The sequence below is a fragment of the Oenanthe melanoleuca genome, chromosome 1A, assembly GCF_029582105.1.
Source record: "Oenanthe melanoleuca isolate GR-GAL-2019-014 chromosome 1A, OMel1.0, whole genome shotgun sequence".
Lineage (NCBI taxonomy): Eukaryota > Metazoa > Chordata > Aves > Passeriformes > Muscicapidae > Oenanthe > Oenanthe melanoleuca.
This window is the reverse complement of record NC_079334.1, coordinates 65986266-66013969: the sequence shown is the minus strand read 5'-3', so window position 1 is coordinate 66013969 and position 27704 is coordinate 65986266. Positions and strand designations below refer to the sequence as shown.

The 27704-nt window shown below is 44.0% G+C and overlaps 1 protein-coding gene across 2 annotated transcripts in view; it reads right to left on the bottom strand.

The window, feature by feature from the left end:
• Window positions 1-27704, bottom strand: part of SFMBT2 (Scm like with four mbt domains 2) — a 104356-nt gene that overhangs the window by 17652 nt on the left and 59000 nt on the right. For both annotated transcript variants that reach the window (XM_056481948.1, XM_056481949.1), the window contains 9 exons: window positions 22155-22256; window positions 21405-21552; window positions 16538-16620; window positions 13698-13824; window positions 9401-9514; window positions 8041-8083; window positions 7391-7461; window positions 6120-6259; window positions 2975-3084 (listed from right to left, as the gene is read on the bottom strand). In XM_056481948.1, the coding sequence (XP_056337923.1) occupies window positions 2975-3084; window positions 6120-6259; window positions 7391-7461; window positions 8041-8083; window positions 9401-9514; window positions 13698-13824; window positions 16538-16620; window positions 21405-21552; window positions 22155-22256 (938 nt within the window). The remainder of the gene's footprint in view (window positions 1-2974; window positions 3085-6119; window positions 6260-7390; window positions 7462-8040; window positions 8084-9400; window positions 9515-13697; window positions 13825-16537; window positions 16621-21404; window positions 21553-22154; window positions 22257-27704) is intronic.

The window sequence follows — 27704 nt, the reverse complement described above, 5'->3', positions numbered from 1 at the left end:
ACTTCAAACACCTCAGCCTCACCTCTCACAAGGTAAAGGCAGTCTTCTAAAGCAACTGCAGTGGAAAGGCTTTCTCTGAAATGCAGCCTCATAAATAAGCAATGATGTCTGGCATAGGGGTAAATATTCCTAGAGTTCAGCTACAGGGTTTGAGCAGGTCTCACCATTTCATTTAATGAAGGAGTCCAGGAACACTCATCTTTGTTATTTTGATCAACCAGGTTTCATGAAAGACCCAGCAGATAACTTTCTGCACATGCTGCTTTTGTTTATGTCCAAAGTCCTGCAAAAATGGGTAAATCCAAACAGCCCCTTGTCAGCCCTTAGAAATGAAAACCCTTGAAAAGTATAAAGTCCCTTAAGCATTTTATGTAAAATGGGGAAGGCAAATCAAGATGTAGGCACTGAACTTAAGAGCATCAAAACTGTAAGGGTTGAATGCTGACAGTTCAACTGCCCCTCATGGGAACTCAGAGGATCAAGCCTGACATTTCTAACTCATCATCACCAATAAATCAGGTTTGACTCTTCTCACACAGAGCCAGCAGCACTGATGGGAAATGGCTGCCATCACACACTGCAAACACATCTCTCTGGACAATCTAAATTGTTTTATCTTCTTTGCAAGGTGAGAGTAATTGATTCCACAGTGGTCACTCATGCCAGCAGAGTGAACTAAATGCAGGCTGCCCCAGGATGAGATAATGCATTCCTGGCAGTGCAAAACCTTGCATTTGGGACAGTGGGAAAAGCAGACTTCTCTTCACTAATCCCTTTGCTCTACTCTACTGCAGGCACTGCAAACAAACAGCACTGCCAAGAGCCAAGCAGGTGCCAGTCCACATCAGAAAGGTGGTGACACAGTGTGTCCCATCACAGCTGGCTCTGGAGCTGTCAGCCTCAACAACAGGCACCATCCAGAGCCCAAGCAGCTGGAGGCTGTCCATTATTGCAGGTCTCTGTTGCCCATTTCAGGTCTCTGTTCCAGATTCTGGAGCACTGTCAGACCTGGTGGAAGGTGCCATGTGCTGTCTGTATGTCCCACAGTATCTGGTTTCATGACTGTGGGTTTTTTTCTGGATGGAGTAACTCAAGCAAACCAAAGGAGGAAAAAGAAGAAGGAAGTTCTAGGGTAGCCAGACAGTCTTGGGGCATGTCAACCCTCTGCCATCCACTTTTAGAAGGCAAGCTGGCATGGCCACCAAGCCCTGCTCAGTAAGAGATCAGCTGCAGAAGCCAGAGAGCTGCAGGAACACGGTGCTGTGCAGCCCCATGAGCTCTGTCCCCTCAGGAGCCAGAGGGCAGTGCCACACTGGAGGAGAACCCCCTGCTCTTCTCAGAAGGCACTTCAAAACCTGCTGTCCTCACCCTGAGCCTGTGATGATCCACTGTGTGGATTGATAAATTTGAAAGATGCTGCCTGACTCTCTGCAGAGCTGAGGTTGGTGCCTGCTGGGGCAGCCAGCACAGAGTACATGGACTGTGAATGGGGGGCCAGCATAAAGTACTATCATGGATGGTCAGTTTAACATTTTCCAGCTGTCTCTCACTAGAAATATGGATTGCAGCTTAGGAAATAGGCATTCCTGCTTTTGCACAAGGCAGATCCCCACACTCAAATGGGAAACTCAAAAAAATCCTACTCAGGATACTGCTGATAGGGAAACTGCCTTCAAGCTCAGTTCTCTGCAGGATGTAAAGAAATACAGGGCATTACAAGTTGATTTCACAACTGCTAAGTACCTGTAGGAGTGAATTATCTGATGTTGCTAGCACAGTATGTGGGATCCTGGAATCAATGAAAACCAGGTCATGGACAAAGACCTGTTTAAATGAAAATCTGCATGAGTGAGGTTGACTTTTACATTTCCATCCACAGCATCATCACTGACAAACACAAAAGCCTGACAATCCACATGGGTCAAAGAAGCAAATTAGAAACAGGATGTTTCTAGTAGATTTTTACTTCAGTTTGCAATCCTCCTTCAGGAAAGCAGTTTAAGTGTACACAGAGCAAAAGTTTCTCAACTCCCTCCCTCAACCTCTGCAATATCTGCATGGGCAAAGATCAAATACAGCAGCCATCAATAGTGCTGTGTTTGGAAGCTATTCATATCAAATAACCAAGAGAAAATTGCTTTTCTTTGAAAAGGAGTTACAGAGTTCAGTACAAAGGGTGAGATTCACTGCATTTAACTACAGTACTTAAAAAGTCAAGGTGACCATTAGCCAACAAAGAGAGCTTTCTTCAAAGAATATTTGTTGACATCCATCTTCAAGTGGGAAGAATTATTCTTCAGAGGGACTCTGGAGAGAGCTTAGGTGAGATTCTCCTCTTTCAGAGAGACAATGGTTGTTGAAATACATCCTAAGTGTAGTGTCCATTACATAAAGAAGACATAAATAGGTAGATTTTAATGCTGGAAAAAGGAATTCAGTATTCATTGGTGCTGTTTAGAAGAGAATTGAAGAATATATTCTAGAAAGGCATCCAATCTTGACCTGAATCTCTGATCTCTTACTACTTTACCCTAATCACACTCCTGCTAAAAAATCTGTCCCTGCTAATTCACTGAACTTTTCTTGGTGCCATTCATTCTCACCAGTTATTTTTGCATTAGCCTGACAGGCTCTAATTTAAAAGCAGCAATACTCCTGCTTTTAGAAAGCCAGGAATTGAGTTCATTCAGTAATAGCCAAGCTTATAAGAACAGCTTATCATAAAACTCAGGACCTGACTTCATCAAAAACTGGATGGCTGCTTGGAGAAAGACAATAGAAATGAACCATTCAGGTGAATATTTCATTTCTGAAGTTGCTATGGAAGGAATCAAATAATTCAATGAAGTAAAACGATAATTAGAAAAGTAAAGCTCTCACAATAGAGAAAAAACCTTCCCTTGTTTTTTTTTTTTCCCTAGTCAGTTCCCTTTCTGAAACCTCCCAAATAAAAGAACACACATTGAAGACTTACTTTGCTTTAAGTGTTTCCTCCTGGAAATTCCACTGAGGGTCTTCCACAAGCTGCAGTTCTCGTAAAACACTCCCTGGCTTGTAAGCTGCATTGATCACCATGCTGAGAACCTATGGGGAGATAAAACCAACAACAATGATGGGTTTAAAAGAAGTCCTTGACCACACTGAATACAGTCCCAGGTGCTGCACAGGCAGCAGCAGCTTGCAGCTGTTTGTTTCTGTCCTGGTTTCACAGGTTAAGTGCTGGATGCAGGGAGGAGGGGTCCCAGAATGGATCATTGTTGCTGTATTATAGATTTATTATAGATATATTATAGGTAACACCTGATTCTGATAAGGTAAAGGCATTAAATGCTGCTGTTTAACCCCAAAAATCTGCTAACCAGTGATTCTGTCTTTGTGACCCTCTCACCCCAAGCAGATTCCATAGACTGCATCCATCATGGACCAGTTTAACAAAAATGTAAAGACAGAAATAGTTCTGAAGGCACAAGCAGGGTCATGTGCACCAGCACACAGTGAACACTGAAGGGGAAATTCTCACATTTGAGGTCAGCAATGTGCTTAAGAGCCTGAGAGTTGTGTGCCTTGACTGTATCACCAGAATAGTAATGAAGTCTCACAAAAAGAGTTTGCAGGAGGTGTGCCTGGAGCCCAGTGTGTGTCCACTCTGTACAAGAGAACACATGTGCCAACCCTTTTAATCCAAAGTCACTGAGAATAAAAACCATTCCTGCCATTGGCTCAGGCAATGCAAGCTCTAATAGCCTACACTTGGCATAGGGAGATAAACACAAGGAAAACAAATCTCTTAACAGCACCAGACTGTGTGTTTGAACACTCTGCATTGTATGCACATGAATGATCCCACAGTGAGTCTGGATTGGTTTTCATCTAATTTTGCTCTTCACCTAACGCCTGTTCTTAATTCCTTGGGGGCCTGCAAATGATTTCAGTGTGATGAATATTAAGTTTATCCAGCACCCATGAATGCAGTTCATCAGAAATGAAAAAATAACTAGGTCATACTGCAGTGACCAATGTGTTTATGTTTGTTTGGCTGGTTTTCTCTGAGTTGTTTTTTTTTTTCCCCTCTAAATCCAGCAACCTGAGGATTTGCTAGCATTTTGAAAACCCTACAGGATTAATTATTTTCAGGCAAGGGCTTCACTTAATGCTGCAGAGTGCTCTGTAAAGTGGCACTGGCTGGAGTTGCTTGGATAGGTTATTTACTAGAAGCAAAATTTAATTTATCATTGGGCTCTTGGAATCATTACTCAAACCACTCTTCAAAAAAGTCCATTTAGAGACACCAAACACTGACAGAGGGTAGATTTAGATTGGATATGAAGAAGAAATTCTTCTCTGTGAGGGTGGGGAGGCCCTGTCAGAGGGTGCCCAGAGAAGCTGTGGCTGCCCCTGGATCTCTGGAAGTGTCCAAGGCCAGGCTGGATGGGGCTTGGAGCAATTTGGGACAGTGGAAGGTGTCCCTGCACGTCAGGGGGTGGCACTGGATGATCTTTATGGTCCCACCCAACCCAAACCATTTTAAAATGCCATGAAAAGACAATTTCTGAGTGAGCCCTTCCAGCTGCCCACCCACATCATCTTTGCCAGTCCCTCCCCACACAGACTGAGGGGCACTGGAAGCCACAAGTGAGTTTTCAAAAGCATCAAGTGCCTGGGGAGCTGCCACACTCATTCACAGCTCATCAGGTGCCTTGATCAGCAAATCCAGGGAGTTATTTAACCCCTGTGCAGGAGTTTGTTGGCTGCTGGGACATCTGGGGGGGGCACAAAGCATCTTGCAGAGCAATTTCCACCAACAGTGCTGTCCTGCCCCCTCACCAGTGTACTGCTGCCTGTAGTTGTCAGAATAGCTGGGAAATGAGCAAGAGAAGAGAACTCAACCCTGCAATACCAGTGTGGCCCTGTCTGGGCATTCTCCCAGACACCTAATCAGCTCCAGCCCTGCACAGGCACCCACAGTGCCAGGACTTTTCTCAAAGCTGGCTTGTCACCAGCAGAACTCTGTAAACTTCTAAACTCAGTTAAAAAAAAAAAAAAGAAAAAATTTAAAAAAAAAAATTTAAAAAAAGAGTGTTTTGTAAGAAAAAGGGAAGGAAAAATAATTAAAATCTCTGGCTTGTACTCTTCTTGTATCTCAAATGAGTCACTGGGTTTGGCATTTTACCCTACAGCAAAGGTCCATCATCACAATAATAATGGTACTTCTAGCAACACTATCACTTCATACTCTATTAAATGCAAACAAACAGATTTTTGGAAAAAAAATTAACTGTGATTTAAACAAAACCAGTGAAGAAACCTAGACCAGTTTCCAACTTTCTCTGGAGATGGAAAATTACATCAACCATCTCAGCCTGGTCCAACTTCCTTTGGCTGGAGTGCGACCAGTCTGAGATTTTGGTGGTTTAACTTCAGCCCTCTGCATCAGTAATGGTTTGGGTGCAGCCACCTGTGCCTTGCAGCATAGAGGGGATTAGACAAGCCCAGCCTTTGCTCTAACCCATCACTGAGGTTTTATTTTGATGCTGCTGATTTGGATTTTCAGACCTGAGTGAGTCACACCAGTGAACCCCATCACAAGCCTCTGCCCAACCTCACAAGCACCTGATACTCATAAAGTTCTCCATGTCATGTATTTTCATGTGCACAGGGGCTCTTTTCTGAGTGTATCTGGTGTGCCTGATACCACTGGCAAGTTCAGGACTTCTCTTCCCATCACAGCTCTTTGGTGTTCACACATTTCCCATATGGCCATAATAAGCTTGAATTTTTTCTGCAAAGTAACACAGACTGGGCCACTGCCACTGTCCTGCTCCTTGGGAAGTTGTTTATGTCTCCAAAACGAGATGCCCACCTCTTCATGACACTGCTATGTGGTCCTGTATTGATGGCAAACCAAACTAAAGCTGCTCCCAACCAAGAGAACCCCCCATGTTTCAAAAACATCACCTCTCCCATCAAAACCCACACTGCAAAACCTGCCCCCTCTTCCTGGCTTTCTCATGGAAACCACTCCAGGACAATTTTAGGTGCATTGTTCACCAATACTGGGTCTGGCAAGCCATGACTCACACTTTCCTCTGAAATGCCCCCAAAAGAGAGCTGGGCCATACCTCCTTGAGGACCAGCACACACTTGCCAGGCCCCACAGACTGAGGTAGCTCTGCAATCCTGCCTTTGTTCAAATATGGACCTGAGAAGCAGCGGTGGTTGATGTAGAGCTGGGGGCAGCAGTACCTCCCATTGATGGTGCCTGCAAGGAGAAAGCAGCAGTGAGGTGCCTGTAGCATCTTTACACCATAAATCAAGGGCATTTCTTCCTCCTAGATGTGGGAGGAAGGGGAGGAGAATAAAGAAAGCACAAAATTCTACCCTGGGATAGAAGGCAGGTATTCTGCTATTCAAGTCCATCCAGCATGGGAAAAAAGTGCTTTTAATAGTGACTGATTTGGCTGCACATCCTGCTGAAAGGAGGACTGGAGAAGGATTTAATCCATGACTGGAGCCAGGGCTCTTCCAGAACTCACACTGCAGGGGGACATGAGCAACCCACTGCAACCTGCCAGGAGGGGATGTATGAGCTGAGCCCCAAAGGCTCTCAGGAATCTCAAAGGAATCAGCTCAGGGAGAACATTCTCTCAGTGAAGAGCCTCAGAAACCCCTCCTCAGCTCCTGTCCAACCCCACAAGCCCTGCAGTGCCATTCCCTGACCCAGCAGGGGTCTACAGAGCATTTTTCCTTGTCTGGGCTAATTACTCTGGGCTCCTTTATAGCCCATGGAGAGAAATGGCAACTTCTAGATGTGGTTCAGGTGCCTTCCAAGTGGTTATCCACATTTTTTGGTTTTCATACCCAAAAAGGCCCTGATCCTCCCCATGGCTGTAATGAGATGTTGGCTGCAATGCAAACTTGTGTCCCACAGCCTGCTGTAGTAAAGTGAGTTAAATCCTGTCCCTGCTGCTGGGTTTACACCATTAATTGGATGAATACTGCACTCAGAGCCTGCTGCCACTGCTGAAGGGGAGAGGAATCTGCCTTTAGCAGAAGCAGCAGCCACACCACACTGATGCAACCCAGGGGACCATCAGGTCCTGCTGTACCCAACTTCATCAGTGTCAATTAACAACCTGCACCCATCTCCTCCAGAGAGATTCATTAGTCTTAATACCATCATCTGAAATGGGCAAGCTCCAGGGGAACTCTGACAGCCCCAGCAAGACATGTGGAGAACCAGACCCTCACCTGCTGCACATCAGGTGGGTTCAGTCCACCTGATACCCCCTGAGGATGTGGCTCCATCTCCCCACCCCTGTGACAACTCACTGCCCTTCTGGGGTCATCCCCTGGCATACAGCACATGGGGCTTTGAAATAAGGATCCTTACCTGTTGTGTCTAGCTGAGGAACTGGGCAGAGGTCATGAGGTATTTTCTCAACAGGCACTGTGGATGGTAACCTGTTAAAAGAGAAACTGGGTGTATTTAATAGAATACTTGGTGCATTTAATAGGGTCAGACAGGACAAGGGGCCAGAACCAGTCCTTAGGCTGGACCAAAAGATTCACCAGCAACAGCCTGGGATGAGGAACCTCCAACACAATTCCCTTTCCACATGGTTGATCACAGAAGATGAAGGAGCCAGACCCACCCCTTCTCTAAAAATACACTCTGATGTGTCAGCTTTAGACCTCCAGGCTTCAAATACCCTCCCTTAAATCCCTTAAATTCAAGTTTCTACAAACTGCAGGAGCTAGAGAGGGAAATGCCCTCCTGGTACATGTCCATCTTCCCTAAGCATCCCTTGCTGGCCATCAGACAGAGGGTGTACAGCCCCAGCCAGTAAAAAATTGCTGTTACTGAGACTTTCTAGTATGCTAACAAATATTTCAGACTTAAAAGAATCCTCTTGCTGGCTGTGCTGCAGTATCTGGGCAGTAGTTACCAAGCCACACAGCTGCTGTGTATTATTCCCCCTGGAAGACCTGATGCATTCCTGTGAAAACACCACCTTAAATAACAAAACCAAAACAACTTACTGTTTTTCTGGTTGCACAACTGCAATTCTCCTCTTCCTTCGCACTGCAAAAATGAAGCATGGAAGAAAAAAAAAAAAAAAACCAGTTTTTTACCCTTCTGTCCTATTAAGTACACCCAGAATGCATAAAAAGCTGTGTAAATGCTCTGACTATAAAACAGCTTCGAACACAATGAAATGGTACTTAATTACTATCACCATCTCTTCTTGGTATTTTTTAAGTAAGTCACTACATCATTAAAACCTACTTTAAGGATGTAATAATACATTTAATCTTTCCTCTGGAATGCTAATATCGTGTTTTATGAGATCAGCATAAAAGAAAAAAAAATTAAAATAAAAACACAAATATTTTTCCATACAGAAACACATATGGATAAGATTACATTTTACAAGCATGATTACCTCCAGCATAATTTATCCCCAGCTATAAATTGTGATAAGGCTGCATAATGTTGCCATAGCAGTATTCTCCTAAATTAGGCTCTGGCTGTCTGATTTTTAACTTAAGCATATTTAACTCTTCGAAAGGGCTGATAAATTTTAAAATTTGCCTTTTGGATGTTAATTAATATAAACAGTGAGGCCAATTTTTCACCTGGTGGCTTGAGATTGGGTATGTTGGAACAAGAGAATAACACCAAGCCACTGAGCTCTATGAACTGCCTTCAAATGCAAATAAAAAGGAAAGAAATTTGTCTTAATATGCACTGATGGCAGGACAAAACACTGTGGGCTTAATTGTGCTGTGGGGGGATTTAAACTGAACACTAGGAAAATCCCTGAGCTGGCAAGGGCAGATAAATAAGGGACAGATACCCTGGGAAAGGGCAGGAACCCCATCACAGAATGGCAGCAATTATTTCTCCATTTAGATGGAGCAGATCCTCTCTTGGAAAGGGGCACCTGGATGGCCTCTGGATGTCCATTCCACCTGATATTTTATGGTTTGGGTTTTGTTTTTTTTTTCAGTTTGAGGTCTTTGTCCCTAATCCACTCAGCTGCCTGAGTGAACCTAGCTCAGCACAACAAAACCTGGTTTCCCTCTGACAACCCCACTGACCAACAACCCCTCTGCAAACCCACAACCCACTGTGCAACCCCAAAGCATGGAACAGCCTTCTCTAGCACAGACAACCCCAATTCTGGAGGGGCTGATCACAGAGATAAATGCAAACTGCATAATTCCAGTCTGGTCACTAATTAAGATTTATTACCATTTACTGCAGTACACTTCTAGCCTGGTTATTGTTCTGCTGGGTAGGTTGATAGTGTCAAAAATGGGATTGTAGACATTAGGAAAAAACCCTGATATATCCACTGGTGTACCATCTGCACTGCTCAGGTCTCCATGTACTTACAGACAGCTTTGTGTGGTGGGGTGAGGTTATAAGCATTTGCTTCACACCAGCCAACAGGGAAAATGTCCATTGACTCCACATCAACAATGTACTCTGGAGAGGGCATCTGTGAACCTATGAGCACAAATTTGTAATGGGGTTTAGGCATGGGAACACCAAGCTGAGCCATCCAAGCATCCATCACGAGCCCAGGGAAGGGAATGACAGAACATGTGAATATAAATCTACTTCTCTTCACCAAAATCAGGCACCATTTCATCTACAGCTTTGCACAGACAGAGGGATGGGGCTGCTGCATTTACAGTGCAATGAGGTTCAAGGAAAAGCCCATTAAGAGCACTTTGAGGGTGTGCAGTGAAGCAGCCAAAAGCCAGGGAGGTTAAACATACATAACTGCCCTCAACAAGATGCCTGGCTGACCCCTGGGTATTTTGTAAAGTTGCATAAGTGAGTTAGAAGGACTTGTTGAATGCTTGCTCTTAGTGGTGAGAGAGTGTGTCTAGGCTTTCCCAGCATGGTAGCTAATGTGAGAGAGGCTTCTATGTATCAGTGCTTCCCTGCAGCTTTTTTGTTCAGCTCTGCCCTTGAGTCCCATTTTTTCAGGGTGAGAGGTGGCCACTCTTCTGCCAAGAAGTGCCATGAATTCTCCCATGGTTCCTCACATGAAACAAGAGCTGATCAGCCAACAGGAGAGAAGCAGTATAAAAATCCAAGTGGGATACATGCACCAAGGTCTCTGGCATGATGCTGACTCCAAAACTTCACCTGAAGCTTCTATTTAAAGCAATTATCTTCCAGCTTGGTTACTACACCTCCTTTAGAAGAAAATCTCCTGTCATCATTTATGTGGGTCCCCACTTACAAAACCCAAGAATTATTTAGGTTGGAAAAGACCTCCAGGATCATCAAGCCCAACCATTAACCCATCACTGCCAGTCCCACCACTGGCCCATGTCTCTCAGCACCACATCCACAAGACTTTTGAGCACTTCCAGGGACAATTATCCCACCACTACCCTGGGAAGTCCATTCCAGTGCTTGACCACTCCTTCAGTGAAGGAAATTTTTTCCTACTTTTTTTTTTTTTTCCTAATTTACCTGATTTCCACTCAAAATCCAATTAAGGTATTACTGGCTTTGAGCTCTTCCATAAACTACACTGTGTCCTGAGTCAAGGCACTATTTAACTACTCCAATTCAAGTTCAACTGCACTGGCACAGCTGGGCCAGCAACTTCAGCTCCTCCCTCTGCCAATTCCACCCCAGGACAGACATGGGGTGATCTCCCAACAAAAGGGACCAAAGGATCAGCAGCTTCCTCTGCATCACCGTTGCCTTGGCATCTGTTAAAACATCTTTGCCTCCTGCTTAAGGCAGCAAGTGTTTGTGCACAGCCAGATGACTACAGGGAGCTCCCACTAATGTCTGTTCATCAAGGGCTTGTGGTGTAATTGAAACAGTAATTGAACTTTGTGATGGGAACAGCACTGAGGGTGAGGTGCAGCATTTGGGTCATTAATAAACCTGCTGCTCTGAGAGTGTGTGGCTGCATGAAAAACCCAAAGGAGGCAGGGAAATAGGTGCTGGTGATCACACTGCTGGAGGAAATAATGAAAAAAATGCACTTATGATGTCTGTAGATTCATGGATTTCTTTGTGGTGTTTCTCTGAGACCTGCATTGTGTTCATGCACTATCCACTGAAAATACAGTGCCTCTTTCACTGGGGTATGGGGGAGAAAATGGGATGAAGGCATAGGGGAAGGACACAATTTGCTGAATACAAGATTTCAGCAGCTGAAATTCCCTGAAAAATCATATCCCTTCACAAGATAATACCCCATGGTCACTGCTCAGTTTGAACCTGATGGAAGCTCCAGTGGGGAGCTCCATTTCCACCTGACACCACAAATCCAGGCAAGCAGCCCATGTGACAACAGTGAGTCAGTGGCAAGACACACAAACACAGTGAGAGCAAGCCATGGATCAAGTTCTGAACAGAGCAAGAAATCAACACAGACCCCACTGAAATGTCATCAGGTCAGGGAAAACCAATTACTTCATTATTGTAATGATGTTATTCTGACAAAACAGACTCAATTATCTTAGAGGTTATTTCCAATCTTAATTGCTCTACATTGCTAAATTATTATAAAGTAACCAGATCAAATGTACTTTGCTGCTTACAAGCAACAATAAATGCGACATGAAGGGTGTTTTCCAAGCAAAATGGTTCCATGAACATTCTGGTTCTGAAGTTTACAGCTGCAGCCACCCTGAGGAGCAAGAAAGCAGCATTCTCCTGCAACACCTTGTTCATCTTGTAGGACACATTCACAGCTGCTCTGTCCTCCCTGGCACTGCTTCTGCCCTCTGGCAATTGATAGCCCAGCTTTCCACTTCCAGCATCTTACTGCTTCCTTTGGCCACACTCACAGGAGTGGAAAACAGCTTTTCTGAGACTCATTAGTTTCATCTGTTGTGTTTTATTGCTGCTCTCTTCTCAGAGCAAGAAATGTCCATGAGAACTGGGAGGTTAAAGGGAAAAAGACTGGAAACAGGTGGGGAAAACGTCTGTGTCCTGCTATGAATCTTACAGGATGGGTAGAACAGAGCAGCAACTCTAGAAAACTGTAAAACAGGAAATTACAGGAAAGCTCCCTGGAGAAGTGATTAACCAAAGGGTTTTCCTCAAATTCCTGGGCTGTGCAGGCAGCGTGCATTATTACTTGTATAAATTCACACCAGAAAGCTTCAAGCTCTAAAATCTAAAATGAACCAGTAAAAATTAACAATGCAGATGATGAGTAATAAAGTAGCAGAGAGTGCAGAGCATCCCATCAGTCCTGAGCTTCTCCTCCAGCATGGGGGATCCACTCTGCTGCTCATTAAACTCGCCCTCGAGTTTAGGGTTCTGCTACTGTACAAAGTGTGATTTATCACACAATGTTCCCCCATGTCTAACTTGGCTCTGCTTAACTCCTGTGCTCCTGGTTTATGGCTGCAGCCTGGGCTGTCAAACTGGGAAACTGGGAGGGCAACAGTGAAAGCTTCAGAGGTGTCTGTGATAGACCTGAGGTCTTCAGAGAGGGACTCCTGGGGTAGCTGGGGAGCCTTGCTGCTTCCAGAATGTAAATAATCCATTAGAAACAACACTGTATTAATGGAGTAAAAAAAAACCCATGCCACATTTCAAGCCACATTTATTTTACAACTCTGCAAGCACGGACTTTTTGGTTGTGGTTTTTTTTTTTTTTTTTTTTAATGCCTGCTTTTAGCATAACACTGTGCATACTGTAGTGATGTACTCCTACAGCAGCAAAGATTTCTTTCTATTTCTGCAGTCTTTTGCATCTTCTCTGTTTATTACAGATCATTCAGCTCCTGGGATAGGGATATAAACCAAGCTTAAAGCATCTATATATCAGAACTCAAAAGAAAGGAGATGTACACAGGGGTTTTTTTATGGTAAATTGTAAAAAAAAAATACTGTAAGAAATTAAAATAGTAACAGGCAGGGAGAAAAAGGTAAGAAAGCAAGATGGGAGTGTGTTGCCCTCTTCCTGCATCTATCCACATCTTTGGTATATACAAGTGAAGGCACCTGGTCATTTAAGAAGAGAAGTTGCCAAAACGGGTCAGATTCCTTGATCAGATGGGTGCAAACTCAACAACAGCCTTAGTGAGAATTTCAAACAACTGCTGATTTCAGCAATTCAAAACAAATATGTATTTGTCCTGTGTCTGGAGCAGGGTGCAGATGAGCTGCTGCTACTTCAGCTAGAAGGCAAAGAATTAGCTTAGAGAAAAAAACCAAAACCTGCCATTGCACACATGGCAGCTCTACTAAAGCAAACGCTTGGGAGGTTTAGGTTACCTGGCAATGTTTTTGCCAACTTTAAGGGCTGTGATTAGAGATCTCTCCTCCTGTACAAACTATCAGGTTGGGAATTGCTGTAGAAGTCTCAGCTGCACAAGTGAGGCAAAATTCTATTCCTAGGATGAAGGTGCATGATGATGGCAGGGAGGAGTTTGTTATCAAGGTGATAAAGACCACATGGATGGGAGGCTGGAGGAGCTTGCAGCTCCACCAGAGAAAGAGCAGGTGAATGTAATTCCTCATGACACATAAAACTGCTCAATGTGTATAAAACTGAAAAGCTGGAGAGAGAAATTTTGTGCAGAGGATGAAGGGCAAAATTATGAGTGAGTGAGTGAGTGAGTGAGTGAGTGAGTGAGTGAGTGAGTGAGTGAGTGAGTGAGTGAAGCAGACACACAAGCAGCCTCAGAGCAGGTACCTTCCAGGTGCAGCCACATCAACCGTCCTTTCACCGAGGTGATGGAGGCAACACAAATCTCTGCAGGGTTCCTGGGGTTCACTGCCTCCAGCTTCATGTTCTTGGTGAAGCCACGGCTGAAGGATGTCTGAAACAGCCAAGAGACAGTGCTGAAACATGGCACATGCACAACTTCAACCAGACTGACTGCTGGGAAGCTCAAATTCAGCAGGGCTTGCTTTCCTCTGGAAGGGCAGGATACCCTGAAGAATGCAGAGACATCCAGAGTCAAATCAGAGCTGCTGGTGCAGCCCATGGTGAGGCACATGGGGGTCTGCTGCCCCTGGAGGACCCCATCAGAGGAGAGGGAGACCCAAAGGAGGCTGTGACCCTGGAGAGAGGAGCCCATGCTGCAGCAGGTTTGCACCAGCACCCATATGAAAAATCAGTGATGAAATGCATGTCATCTTCTACCCCGACTCCTGGGAGACTGGGAGGAGGTTGGTCCACATCAGCTCCAAGTATGTTTGAATATTTGCCAATGATGCATTTTCTGCTCATGTGATGCTACCCAGAGGGCTCCCAGAACTTCTGTGCTTAAGCAGCTCTCACCTTAAGGCTCCTAGGAGGAACCTTAAAAGCAAAAAACCATCTTGCCTGAGACCACAGAAACCTCTTCACATATTCAGTCACCCAAGCTGACTGAAACTGAAGACATTTGAATATTCTTCTCAAGTATGTTTTTCTTCATGGAGTTTTCATGGATGAGTACCCTGAACAACCCAATCTAGCGGGTGGCAGCAGTGCCTATGGGATGGGGGGATGGAACTAGACAGTCTGTAATGTCCCTTCCAACCCAAACCATGCTGTGATTCTATTGTAAGCTCCATGAACAAAGCTTTCAGGCACATTGGCTGGAGTGCAGATGGATCCAGCTGGATGCCACTGCTCCCTTCTGTCACCTACTTTTAGTCCTTTCCCAGTATCTCTCCCACCTGAAATCTCTCTCCCTGAAAACACACTAATGTAACACCTGTGTCCACACCAGGGCTTCCCTTCCTTGGATTTCCCTCCCCTCTGTTCCACCTGCTCTGCATCTCTCTGCACACAGTAGCACAGAAATGGTTTCCTCTCTGAGATTTTTTGCTAATAATAATTGGGATGGGTAATAATTGCCACTGACTCAAAATGACACCAGACCCTCATCTTATGTGAGAAACTGGAAGTCAGGCTCAAATTGAACCCTTTTCCTCTTGGTACAACACCAAGGACCACGGACACTTCCCCTTGAACCACTGAGAGCTCTTTGAGAGACTAAAAACTCATGGCTTTGGTCTCTTTTCCATCTAAGAACATGCTGCTACTCCCAAACAGAGCCTGGACTGCCTCAAGCCTTGCTCAGCACACAGATCAGCTTCACCCTGCAAAAGCTGCTAATGGCCAGGGCTGCAGGAATGCAGGCTGAGTTTGTTTAAATGCCTTTTATGTTGCCTAACAAGAGAACACCATTTATCATCACCCCAGCTCCTTTCATTGCACTTCAGTGCTGGAGGCTCATTTATACAAAATCAATGGCAAAACAGTTAGGTGGAGTTTATTTCACTAAGCATTTGGGCATGTCAATCCATTTCATAACTGCCTCTCCTTGTTAAAAATCCCTCCTGGGGAAACAGCTACAGCACCTCCACTGCCAGCACCAGGTCTGGCTGCAGGAGGTGGGAGATGCAAAAAGCTTCCATCAAAGAGCCCCTCACAGCCACACAGCAAGGGGACAGCAGCCAGGAGGCTGCACAAGTGACAACAGGGCTCTGAAAAGAACTGTGTTATTAAAAGTGAAAGAATAAGAGACACATGTTCATCCTTAAAAAAAACAGGACCAAAAGATGCTCAGACCAGACTCAATCTTAGAGGATATTATGCAAGACTTTTCTCAATGCTGCCAGTGATAAGAGATTCACTACGTGGCAAAATGAAAAGAGAGATAAAGAAAAGCAGGGGATGCTTGGAGAAATGCAAAAATCCCCATCCCTCAGTCCTGTGACTTGAGGCTGTGAAAACTGTACAATTCCTACAGAAACCTGTCTGCCCATCATTCACACCACCACTTTATCCTGCAAAGCCTTCTGTGCTCATTCTGGGGGGATCATTATGATTTAGGTATCACCATCAGGAGTGTTTCCAGTCACTGATGGGATCTCAACCTCCACCAGCAGATGGGCACGTCAAGGAGAGCACCAGGTTACTGGGGAAGGCACAAGGCCACATCTGCCTTTCCCCAGCAATGAATACCTGTCAGATCAAACCACACAGGGCTCTCATTGCCATGAAACAGCCTGCAAAAGATTATTTCAAAAGCTGTGAATCTCAGTGGCATCCATCACTCTCACATCACTGCTGCTGCATGCAGCAAGGACAGGAACTGTCCCAAGGACAGAGCATCCATGAGGGTTGATCATCCTCTTACACATTTTCAACATTCAGAATGTTAATACATGTGGTTTGGTTAAATGTATCCTCCCTGTGATACAGAGAAAACATCTGAAATGTAAAAAGGAGCAAATGATACTATGCAATTTCTATACCTAAATTATTTTTAGTTGCACTTGAATTAATTGCAATAACCAGTTGAGATCCTTTCTGTGCTGTACAAAACCAGAGAGGAGATGAAGAACAAGATAATTACAGAAAAAAACAAGACTAAAATATTATTTTTTTTTTCTCTTTTAGGGATGGAGACCTGGAACACTCCCCAGTTTCCTGCCCCAGGCAGCCTCAGGTGCTCTGGAGGAGCCTCTCAAAGCCTTGCAGCACAGTTCCTGTGCAAGTTGTTCTGTATCACAGGAGCAAAAACAAGAACTTACATTTCTAAAGCACAGGTGAGGTGCTGCCTCAGCTCCACACTGCTTCTGGTAGTCTGCCCAGTCAAAGTCCTGGCCAGAGTAACCTGCAGGAGGACAAAACAAGAAGAGCCATCAGCCACCACTCCACAGCACAGACAGGACAAAAGGGGCCCCAAGTGTAGGAGAAACATGACTTTTGGACAGTAAATTAATATGATTATGTAGAAGCTGTTTTATTGTTTACTTTTAGTTTTAATTATATATTTTAAGATTATTGTTTATGCAATTATGCATTTTTGATTGGTGTTTTTATGCTGTTTACATGTTTTGCATGGGTGTTTTAGGGATGATGACTGGTTGTTGTTTAGAACTTTGTTGTTTACTTTTATTTATTTACTTTTATGTTTTAGTAACTTTGAAGGGTTTTAACAAGTTGTAGAAAAATACTTTAAAATGGCTTATTTTGTGTACTTGTTCTAAATATTGGTTTAAATTAAGGAATATTATTAAGGAAAAAACATATTTTCCCTTTTCTGTGAGCATCTCCCAACTTTTAACAAACCCCTAATTAATGAGAAGTGCCACTGTCCCAAATTTCCACATGGGCTAGTTATGGATTTCCTTTTCCAGCTTTTAGCTACAAGGCTAAAGGATGGGGTTATGGAGCTGGACAGGGGATATTTGCTGGCCAGGAGAGAATCAGCACAAACAGAAGCTGATCCATCCTCTCTTTCAAAGCAGGAGATAAATTCTCCTCTTTTCATTGATGTACTCTCCCTGTCTGACTCCCCAGCAGCTCAGGGTGAGCTGAATCCCATCCCAGTAAGAATGTTACAGAAATCTGGAGCAGAGCAGGAAAGTGAAAGCAGATCATCCCTTCAGCCTCTGTTCTGGGTAAAATAAAGGGATTCCTTTACATGACATCTCTCAAGGAGTCCCATCACAGAAAGGCAAATCAGAGCTCTGCTCATCACTGCTCTTACCTGGCAATTTAGGCAATAAATTCTTGGAACAGAAATGCTTTTTGTTTTTATAATTTGCCTTTGGGGGTTTTTTATTTGCCTGCCTTTTCATCTCTATTTTTGCAGTGCTTGAAAGCAGGGAGTGCTAATCCTGTCCAGGGGCCTGTGGGTACTCTAATGACATTAATGCAGAACTACTCTTACTGGAAAGTTTCAGGAGTCACCCAAAGGCCAAATTCTCCCCTCAATCTCCCTTCCTGGCATCTCAGCCTGGCCTCATTTCACAGAACATCCCTAAATGCCTTTTGCATTGATAGTCAAAAAGGGACCCTCAAGATCAAATGAGAATGAATCATTTATGACAATGAAAATTGTGATTTTTTTTTTTTTTTTTTTTTACAGGCAAGGACTGGAATACTGAGTGGAATCCCCTATCAGTCTGCCAGATCCCAAAAAAGAGGGAGGTAAAATTTTTGAAAAAAACGTGCCAAGCATCCTGCTAAGATCCAAGTATCTTGGATAAGATGATTTCTAATCCTAATAATTGCATTCATGACAAACAAATTACTGAGATAAAGCCTTGAGCTAAGATGCCTGTTCTCTGTGGGGTATTAAAGTGCATAGTAATTAAAAAACTAAACATGCACAGGGAGGGAAAAAAGGGCAGTTACTGATAAAGAATGGAGTTTTTTCATACAAAAAATATCCTTGCATTGTTTTTTAACAATTCCTGCAACAGTATTTTCCTCACACTTCATCTCTTTTTTTATCTCCAATTTAATCCCTTCATGGATGGGTTTCACATCTCGATTTTAAGCTACACAGATGTTGTCAGAGGGGATGGAAAAGGCACATTAGAGGTGTTTCAGTGAGGTACAAAACCTTGGCTGTGTTGTCACCACACAACCACCTCCTGGCTTGACCCTGCTGGCATCACTGGAACCCCTTTTCCTTTAGGCTTCAGCAGGGATGGAACCTGGGAGAGCAGCTGGGGAGTGAAAAATAACTCCCTGCAGCCCCTCCAGGAGGATTCCCAGAGGGGAACACCGAGGAATTGACCTCAAATAAACCCTGAGTGACCAGTCCAGGGGGAGCTGCACCTCCAGGCTGTGTCCAGCTCTGGGTTTTCATGGCCAGAGAGACCTGGAGGGGCTGGAGGGTGTCCAGGGAAGGGAATTCAGCTGGGAAGGGTCTGGAGCACCAGGAGAGGCTGAGGGAGCTGGGAAGGGGCTCAGCCTGGAAAAAAGGAGGCTCAGGAGGGACCTTGTGGCTCTGCACAACTCCTGACAGGAGGGGACAGCCAGGAGGGGTCAGGCTCTGGGAACAGGGACAGGGGGATAGAAAATGGCACCAAGCTTTTATTTTATCAGCATCATCAGCCTCATTTTCAGAGTAATAAACAAGAGATAGTAACATCCCTCACAGCCTTACTGTTTCTTATCCTTGCATCTTCAACATTATTCCACTCTAAAATTTACTTTCACACAACTTTCTGAGAGTTTTTTGCTTTTTTCTATTTCCCACAGGGGGAGTCAGGTTGGATATAAGGAAGAATTTCTTCACCCAAAGGGTTGCCAGGCATTGGAATGGGCTGGCCAGGGAAGTGGTGGAGTCCCCACCCCTGGAAGGGGTCAAGAAACAACTGGACACTCAGGATTGTGGTCTGGTGATCAAAGGTTGGACCTGATGATCCAGCCTGACTGGAGATTTTCTCCAGCCTCACTGATGCCCTGATTCTGTGATCCTGCTCTCAGCTGCCTCCCTCAGCACACAGGAGCATTATCAAAATGTTTCTTTTCCCCCACTTAATAATAGCTCATAAAACAATGATTGTTACTCTAAAGGGAAGTGGCCCATAAATCCTGTTCTAACAAATATAAACAGAGCTTGCTCAATGTTTATACAGCAGCAGTTAATGGGTATTCATTTTTGGCACTGTACAGGAAAACACTGCTCTCTATTTCGAGTAGCAAATATTTGCACCTCTTGTTCATGACCCATTTACTCTTTGTTTGTCTTCAATAAAACCCTAATAGGCAAAAAGGCAAGAGAATGAATATCAGACAAATAAAGGACTCTGAACTCCAATATCCCAACCTGGCACATTGTTCTGATAAAAAAATCAGCTGATTTTGAGACCAGAAAACCTCCTTGTCAAGCCTAAATTAACCAGGGGTTTGGATGCTTTTCACTTTCTGTCTGCTTTCTTTTCTGGTGGTTTATGGGTTTTTGATGTATTTAGTTTCTGTTTATTTTCAAATAACTCATTCTAATATCTGACTACATTTCAGTAACTCAAAGAATGTGTCTGCCCATATAAAGGATTTCAGGTGCTAAAATTCAGTTTGGACATACAGCCCTTATTCACATAAAAATAAATATACAGTATAAAAAATATAGCAACACAGAATGCATCTATCTGCCACTGGCTTTATGCCTTTTTAATAGCTTCCCTCCAGGATTTCTGATCTCACAGCATAAAGCAAATTTCATTTTCACCAGGGGGATAAAGAGACACTTTCTGCACTTTCTCAGGTGCCCAGGTGGATCCCAATAACCAGGTGTCACAAAAGATCACAGAACCACAGAATGGTTTGGGTTGGAAGGGGCCTAAAGGGTGCCCCAGTTCCACCCTCTGCCATGGGCAGGGATACCTCCCACTAGACCTGGCCAAGCTGAAAAATATTCACATGACAGATGCTTCAGACATGCCTTAAAGTGTTGGCATCTAAAAGAGAGTTCACACACACTTGACCCATAAAACATCATCTCAGACAAGCTTTGTAACATCATGGATTGGAGATTTTTAAGCCTATGGTCTCCTTCAGTTAATTATCCTGCCTGGGGCAAGCTGCATGTGAATTTGGGTGGAAAAAAACCAAAATACTCCATTTACTTTCATTTTTAGCAACTTTTCTGGCCAGTGTCAGTGAGTGCTTACACATTATCATCACACCTGGGTTTCAGCAGGAGAGAGCTAAAGCCCCAGACAGCAGATTTATTTCAGCAGAAGCAGCAGAGCAATCATGGATGCACTGCATGCAGCTGCATGCACAGGGCTCCAGGACTTTGGTGGGAATTTCAAATTATATGTGCTGAAGAAGCACTCTGGATATACATAAGAGGATTCTGAATCTGGCAGAGAATAACTCTTCCCTTCCCTGGGTTTGGCAGCTTTTTCCAAAATGAAGACAAAAGTTCATACACAAAACTTAGCTTGGATTTTGGGGTTTTTGTTTGAGGCATTTAATTCTCCAAAGCAACACTGATTTTTGGCAATAGACCAACAACCCAGCCAGCTTCAAAAACCTGAAATTCCTGGGAACCAACACATTTTTCAAGCAGAGAAGTATTTCCAGGGCACCACAGGTGGTTGTCTGAAGTTGGGAGTAATTAACTGCAGTGCTATGAAGTTGGGGAACAGCAGGGCTGGAGGCTGTTTCTCCAGGCTCTGACCTGAACACTGCTTGCAGTGTGCCCTGGGATTTGTTGAGACAGCCAAGGAAATCCCTCCACCCCCTGGGCAGCTGTTTTTAGCTCAGACATTCAGATTTAGGAGCTTGCTTGGTGTTGTAGCAAGGTGGATGAAACAGGTTTGCCTCTACAGTGACTGGACTTTCAATGCTCCTTTTGCTCTCTACACACACAAAGAACTGCTGGGACTCATTCCACAGGAATTCACGAGGATTTCACAAGCCTGAATCAGATTTCAAGGCACAGGGACATCAATCCACCAGCAACACACATTTGTTGAGATGTTCAGGGGCTGGCAGGAGCCAAAACAGCCCCAGTCACTGCAGAGAACTACTCTGCTTGGGATACTTCAGCTGATCCCCTGCAGCAACCACCACCACAATTTAAAGACAATAATAACAAGCAAATGTCTTTCAGAGCAAGCCCAAAATTCACTGAGAAAGAATACAAACCCTTGGGAGGTGTGAGATTGACTCCATTTTTAAGGCACCACTGTACTGGCAAGATCCCTAAGGAATCTGCATGGCAAAGCATTGAGATTTTGCTGGGTTCAGGTCTCAAGTCATCAATGGTCACTTGTAAATAATGATTGTTAAAAACCTAAGGGGTGAAAAAGAAGAGACCAAAATCAGGAGTTAGATTTGCTGCAACATTAGGTAATGCAGAAAACTGAAACAGCCAAAGCTGGGGATCAAACTACTGAAAATAATCTGCTCTCACCTAAACCTTTTCATCAAAGTGTTTTCATTCAAGAGGTCAAAGCCTGAGTTTTAGAGATGGGTGAAATGAAGCAATGGAAGGCACTTTCAGGGACCCACAGCTGAGTAGCAATGGGAGATGATCCTGAAGACCTCAGAGCCTTCCACCTCCATTCAGCTGTTTTATTTCCAAAGGTTTCTCAGATGTGCAGGGAAAATACACATGGATGGAGGGGAGACACAGGCAAAAGCAAGATCCTTTTTTTTTGGCATGCATGTGGTAGATGAACATGCTCATCCCCATTGGTTTTAAGTGCATGAAATCAGCTGATGATGCTTGTGGAAAATAATTAATTAATTAGGAACATCCATGGATTTTAAACCTATTTTTTAAAGTGTTCTCCAGCCACTTAAGTACCACTCTTGGGTTTTTTTCTAAATGTGGGGGAAATCAGGAAGGGTTTCCCAGCCAGGCTCTTTCCATCCCTCCTTTGTGTGACTCACCTTGGTCACTGATGCAGGACAGATATGAAATGGCTCCCTCATATTGACTGCCTCCAGCTTCATCCCCACAGTGAAGAAGTGGTTTCTCAAATCAGCATGGTCCTGTGGGAAGAGGAACAGGTGGTGACACCAAGAAGGAGCCAATACATCTGAAAATCTCTTTGAAAGGTGTCCAGGTGGGTTTTGTTAACTTAGCTGGTCCTATGCTCTTTTCATGCCAACCCCACCACAGAAAGAGAGGGGACAACCTCAGCCCTAGGGGACACATCTACAGCACCAAGCCCACCACACCTAAAGCACAGGCATGTCCCTCCCAGAAATGTTCAACCAGAACTTGGTCCACAAGGAGACTGTGCTGACCAAAATGAGGACCTGGCTGAGAAACTGCTGCTTGAAAATCTGCTGTGGGCAGAGCCTCTCCACCTCTGACAGCCACCACCCTCTGGGAGCCACTGAGAACCCAGAGGGGCCAGGACTCAAGCTGGAGCCCCCAGGGTAATGCACAAGATGGATGCAAACAGCTCAGCATGGCCCTGATTTACCCTGATGGATGTCCAGCACCTGCAGGGTGCCAAAATAAGCACCTGGGCTGGTCTCCAAGATGGAAAGGCATTTTTTTCCAGCTAGGAGATTGGAAATGGATTAGTGTTTGGACAGTGAACTCAGACTCCAAATGTGGGCAACCAGAGAACACGATGATGGGAAAAGAGGCAGCTGTGTTCAAGCACATGCCCAACCTAACACTTCCACCTGGGATAAAACCTGCTGCACACAGAGGGCTCCCCACAGCAGCTCTGGGGATGCAGGATGCACTCCTGAAATTCAGAAGCAACCCAGATTCACCTCCCTGGTTTGCCACCAGTTTAGTGTTTAACACCTAACCACTCCATCCCTTGTGACCCCAATCTAACAGTCACACAAGCTGCCCCCCTAATTCCAGGGTAATGACTGCATTTGGTGTTCATTCAATAAAAATGTCACACAGTATTTCTAAACCACTAGTGCATTAGCCAACACAAGCATAAAGAGAGATGATGCTGTATTTAGCATACACTCACAGACTATTCCAGAATACATGGAGAAAGCTTGCTATCTGTAAGTGGTTAGCAACAACAACCCCATCTACATTCATTGCTACACATGCTATTCTTGCTCTAAAATGATTTTCTATTGATCCAAAGTTGTGTTTCATTGTGCTTTCTTTTCCCAAGAACTGTCTGCACTTGTAAGGGCTTAACAACTTCTATTCTGAGATCTTACATTCCAACTGCTGCTAGAGATAAGGATTTTTACAAGCTCCAACCACTGCTAAATGAATGGTTGTTTTCATCTTACCAACCTGCAGTGTTACAGAGGTTCTCACCTTTAAGTGAGAACCAAAAAGCAGAAAAAAACACCAACTATACTGAATTTTGTCTCAAAGGAGAAGAAAATACTGATGAAGAAACTGAGGAATATTTAAGAATAATGGCTCAGAGCCCTAGGAACTAATGTCTAAGGAAGGAGCAGACATTCAGGAGTTTAAGCATCCTTTTCATAAGGGCATGCAATGACAGGATGAAGGAGAATGAGATTTTAAGCTGAAAAAAGGCAGATTTAGATCAGCTATTAGGAACAAATTCTTTACTGTGAAGGAACTGAATTCTTTACTGTGAATCACTTGAACCCATTTCCCTGAGAAGCTGTGGATGTTCATCCCTGGAAGTGTTCAAGGCCAGGACTTGGATAGTGGGAGGTGTCCCTGCTCATGGCAGGGGAGTGAAAGGAGATGAGTCCTACCAAAAACTGCCACCTTTAATACTGAAAAGGCTGCAGAGGGAAAAGATGATGGCTGCAAAACTCCAATCTCACCAGCACTGAACTCCAAACCCCTAAAGGAAAAATAGCCTTTGGACTGGAGGGCTGCCTCCTCCTGCCTGAGGATCCACTCTCCAAGTCTCCAAATCCTCGGGGTTGTAAAGAAAAGGGAACTTTGCAAAATCTGGAATCAGCATCTCCCCACAAACATTCCAGGATTCAACTCACGCTCGATCCAGCCTCAATATGCAACAAGCCAAGATCCACCAAAGTACTTAATCATGTTTATCTTTAAACATGCAAGTAGTTTAATCAACTTTTAAAGTGATTTGTTGATTGAGACCAAAATATACTGACACCAAACCATACTGCTTCTCCTTTTTATCTGAATCATTTTCTTTGGTGTTTCTCCTTCTATTTGTTTTGGCTTTTTTTTTTTTCAAAGGGGAAAAACAATCAGATGGAGGGAAAAAAGCACCAATAATATTTAAAGGTATTTTACTTCAAAAGCACTGTGTACCTTGGTATCAAATCTCCCTTGTCACTCAGCAAAGCAAGTAAATATTTTCCATTAAATTAGCAGCAAGAGTGAACTCACAAGGGGGGTTCATGGGATCTCAAGTATGTCTCCCTTTTGAGGGTCAAAATCCTCTTTGAAGAGGGAACATGCATTTCTTTGGAGAAATGCTGTGGAAGTAAAAACCCTTTCTGTGTTAAATGTCATTTTTGAGATAGAAAAGCTTTTATGGAGAAAAAGTCTTTGTATTGTACATCTCTGGAAAATGGTCAGGGTCTGGGTATTTCATCTGTCTCTTATACTGGATAAGAGAATCATCAAAATTTACCAAAGCAGCTTTATATTTTTGCAGCCACAAAAGGAAAGAAAAAAGATTCCTGATGCCATTCTCCGGTTCCAGCGCTGGAGCTGCCTCAGCCAGCAGGGAATTACTTAGGATTTGGCATATGCTCCTCTTCAAAACTCCAATTAATTTACATAATTTCTAAGAATAGGTTCCAGAGAAGTGATGGCAAAGCTTTTAATTAGTATTAGACTCAAAGTGATACACTGGATAATGAACTGCTCTCTCTTCCCTTTATTCACGTTGACAGAACGACGCCTGTTTAATAAAAGCAGCTACAAGGAGAGGACTGGAGGGCTGAGACTTTCTCCAGGCTCTGCAGCTGAACAAAAGAAATGCCTGAAATGATAATGGGTGGCAGAATTCAACCCTCTGCTGCTATTTCACAGCATTCAATGCCACTAGTGAGGATGTCACCAGCCATTATTTTCTAGCATCTTCTCCAAGTGACTTTCAATTTCCTTTGAAATGGAGATCAACAGGCAGAATAGTTCTGACCAGCTGGAGCATTTTAAAGCCTCATGCATGGTGGGCCTTTATTCCTACTCCCAGGAGCAGCCTTGCTGACCACACAGAAGTTTGGGATATTAGGAAGAATTTCTACACTGAATGGGCTGCCAAGCATTGGCACAGGCTGCCCAGGGAAGTGCTGGAGTCATCATCCCTGGAGGGATTTAAAAGTTGTGTGGATGTAGCATTTGGGGACATGGCTTAGTTGTGGCTTGGCAGTGCTGGGATAATGGTTGGACTCGATTTTGGAGGTGTTTTCCAAACTGAGTGAGTCAATGATTCTGTGATTCTATAATTTATACCAGCAGATTGCATGTCCTGGGGTTCACAAGCCCTGAGAGGGGAATGGAAACACCCCCTGGCTGCTGAGGAGCAGTCAAGTAACTTGGACTGACAATCAGCAAGGATGCAGGACAGTCTCTTACAGCAAAGTGAAAAAATCCTGCCACAAAACATTCAACAAATTAACGTGGCAGGGGCACCACAGCTGCTCACTCCAAGGGTCACAGTCACTAACATGATGGATTACAGCTCATGGGTAATGAGTGAAGCACTGCAAAACCCCTCAAAGAATGCCCAAACCCACTGGCAACAGCCAGAGCTGTCACAGCTCTCACCATAATCCCAAAAAAGCAATTAAACTCAGCCCCACACTCACAGCTTCAGAGCAGGGGGCACATTTGCAAATGCACAGGCTGTGACCCTCTGGGCACCTGAAAGGCAGCCCTGCTTGGATACACATCTGCACTCTGATTTCCACCTTCACATGGCTTGTGTTCCTGTAATTATTCTGCAAAAATTACTGATGGGCTTGGCAACAGCTCGTGCATCCAGCATCACGTGCAGCTCTGGGAACTGCAACATCTGGAGGTCAAGTAACAAGTCAGCCACAGTGCTGGGAGCAGAAACAGGCTCCAAATTCCCAGACTTCTTTCTTTAAGGTCTGAGATAGCCACATCATTTTCTCCCTCACAGCTAACAAGCCACCAGCAATGTGGATTTCAGAAATGCCAAGTGACATAGCAGCCTAAGTGTCACTCCAAAAGGGATCCACAGATTTAGAAAAGCATTGCAACTCTTTAGGATGTGAGTAAGCCTTAGGGTAGTACCTTTGTGGGTGACATGCTCAAGTCCTGATTATGAAGTCAGTAAGTATTAGTTTGAGGTGACAGACTCAGAAAGAGAAATTTCAAAATCATCACTGCCATTTGCCCAACCTAGTAGCTAAATACCAGGTCAACAAATGTAATTTCTGCCAGAAAATGCCATTTGGCTGTCAATAAACTCAATTTTGTCCATGTCACAAGAGTGGAGCTCAGGTAATTTTACAGTGCAGTGGGTAAAGCTGATAGAGCAGGAGAACCTGGCTAAGCTGCTTTTGTCTGTGACACTCAGGGAAGCTGCACTCTGGGCTGGTTGCTCTATCTGTGTCCCCAAACCCAAGGAAGGGCATCACTTTCAGATTGTGAAATGTCCATTTTTAGCCCATTCTGCTCAAGAGCACTGGAGCAATAAAATTTTAAACACAGCAGCTTACACAGTGTATAGAAAAGAGCAAGAGGCCCTAATTTGGGTCTAATTTTGGAAATTTGAGGCTAATTTTCAAATAGTCTTAACAGTCGGGGCTCTTTTGGTTTAGGACAGTCAGATACATACAAATTACAAAACTGCAACTTCATGCAAAATTCAGAACTAAGTTTGAATGCTGAAAAGTTGCAAGGCTGAGAGGCTGATTAAAAAAACTGACCACTTACTAAATTATTGACCTGAGCCTCCTTTAACTGCAACAGTGTGAAATACTCTTGCCTTCACTCCCATCTCTCCTGGTTCACCCTAATCAAGGACACAGAGGAGCAGGCCAGACCTGGTATAACTGGGAACCTATTAGTTGATTTGGTTTTTATTTTCAAAGAAATCACTTCCCCTCTGTCTTTTCTCTAATTTCTCCAATAAACTGGCTGTTTCTAACAGCCTAATTTTAATCACAAAGCTCACGTGTGGGAACCAGCCACAAACACAGTAACAGCAGTGGTTAAACTGCCTCCACAGGAATCTGGCATTTGTTTTTTTAACTGAGAAAAAAAACAAAAAAGGAAATAAAAGAAGAAATGCTACCAAATGCAACCCTCTGCATTATTTGCAGATGAATCAATCTTGTTTGTGATTCACCAACTTCCTTTGCCTGAAGGGAGACAGAAATTCCCTGTAAGACACAACATGGGCCAACTATCCCCTTGTTCTGACACCAGAGGAAGACCAAAATTTGGAGATGTGGGATGGGATGATGAGAAGAGGGCAATGGGAGGGAGTTTTTAGAGACACTACAACCCTGCAGCAACGAGAGCCAGCTACAAACTGCACCTGCTGAAGAGCCCCTTGAAAA